A 637-nucleotide genomic window follows, 5' to 3' on the forward strand; every position below is an offset into this window, starting at 1 on the left:
CGTGGGCGTTGGGGTCGCCAATGCTGCTGAGGTACTGCGCCAACACGAACATCTGCTGCTGAATGGTCGGGGAGAGGAAGATGACGTTCCGCTGAAACTTCGTCAGCCGCGGTAATAGGAATACGGGGTCGATGAATATGAGGTTCGGCACCACCAAAATTTCTTCGAGGGCGAAGCCCGTGAAAATATCAGTGATGTACATTTCTTGCTCAATTTCCAGCGCCTTCACGGCACCCGAAGTTGTAGTATCTATGTACATCAATGAGTATTCGTGTCTGGAAGAACCATCGGACACTACTGCTGCATTCATACCACGCAGAAATCGCAAAAAGATCGAACTTATAAATGTGACATCCACGTAATCTATCATAATGGCATTCGCAGGTGTGCTCAGCGTTTCCACGTCAAAGTAGCATTCGCCACGAGGGTACTTATAAGCGACAAAATCATTTATTTCCATGTTGAACGTGCCAAGAACAGATACTTTGATACCGACCGTGCGGCCGCCCTGGTTGCACTGGCAAACAGCACCATCAGCAGCAGCAGCTTTACTGCACTCACCACCAAAGTCACCAATGACGATTTCATCAACAACGTACCGGCGCTGGTTGAACAGCGCGGCTCCAAATGCAGCCCG

General features: G+C 49.8%; 1 protein-coding gene across 1 annotated transcript; it reads right to left on the bottom strand.

Moving 5' to 3' along the window:
* Nucleotides 1-637, bottom strand: DQ04_24751000 (putative receptor-type adenylate cyclase; the record flags this gene model as incomplete). Its single annotated transcript, XM_009318249.1, has 1 exon — nucleotides 1-637. A coding segment is annotated over one exon (637 nt), but the record flags the coding sequence as incomplete, so codon positions are not given.

This window comes from Trypanosoma grayi (assembly GCF_000691245.1).
Source record: "Trypanosoma grayi strain ANR4 Tgr_2475_V1, whole genome shotgun sequence".
Classification (NCBI taxonomy): Eukaryota; Euglenozoa; class Kinetoplastea; order Trypanosomatida; family Trypanosomatidae; genus Trypanosoma; species Trypanosoma grayi.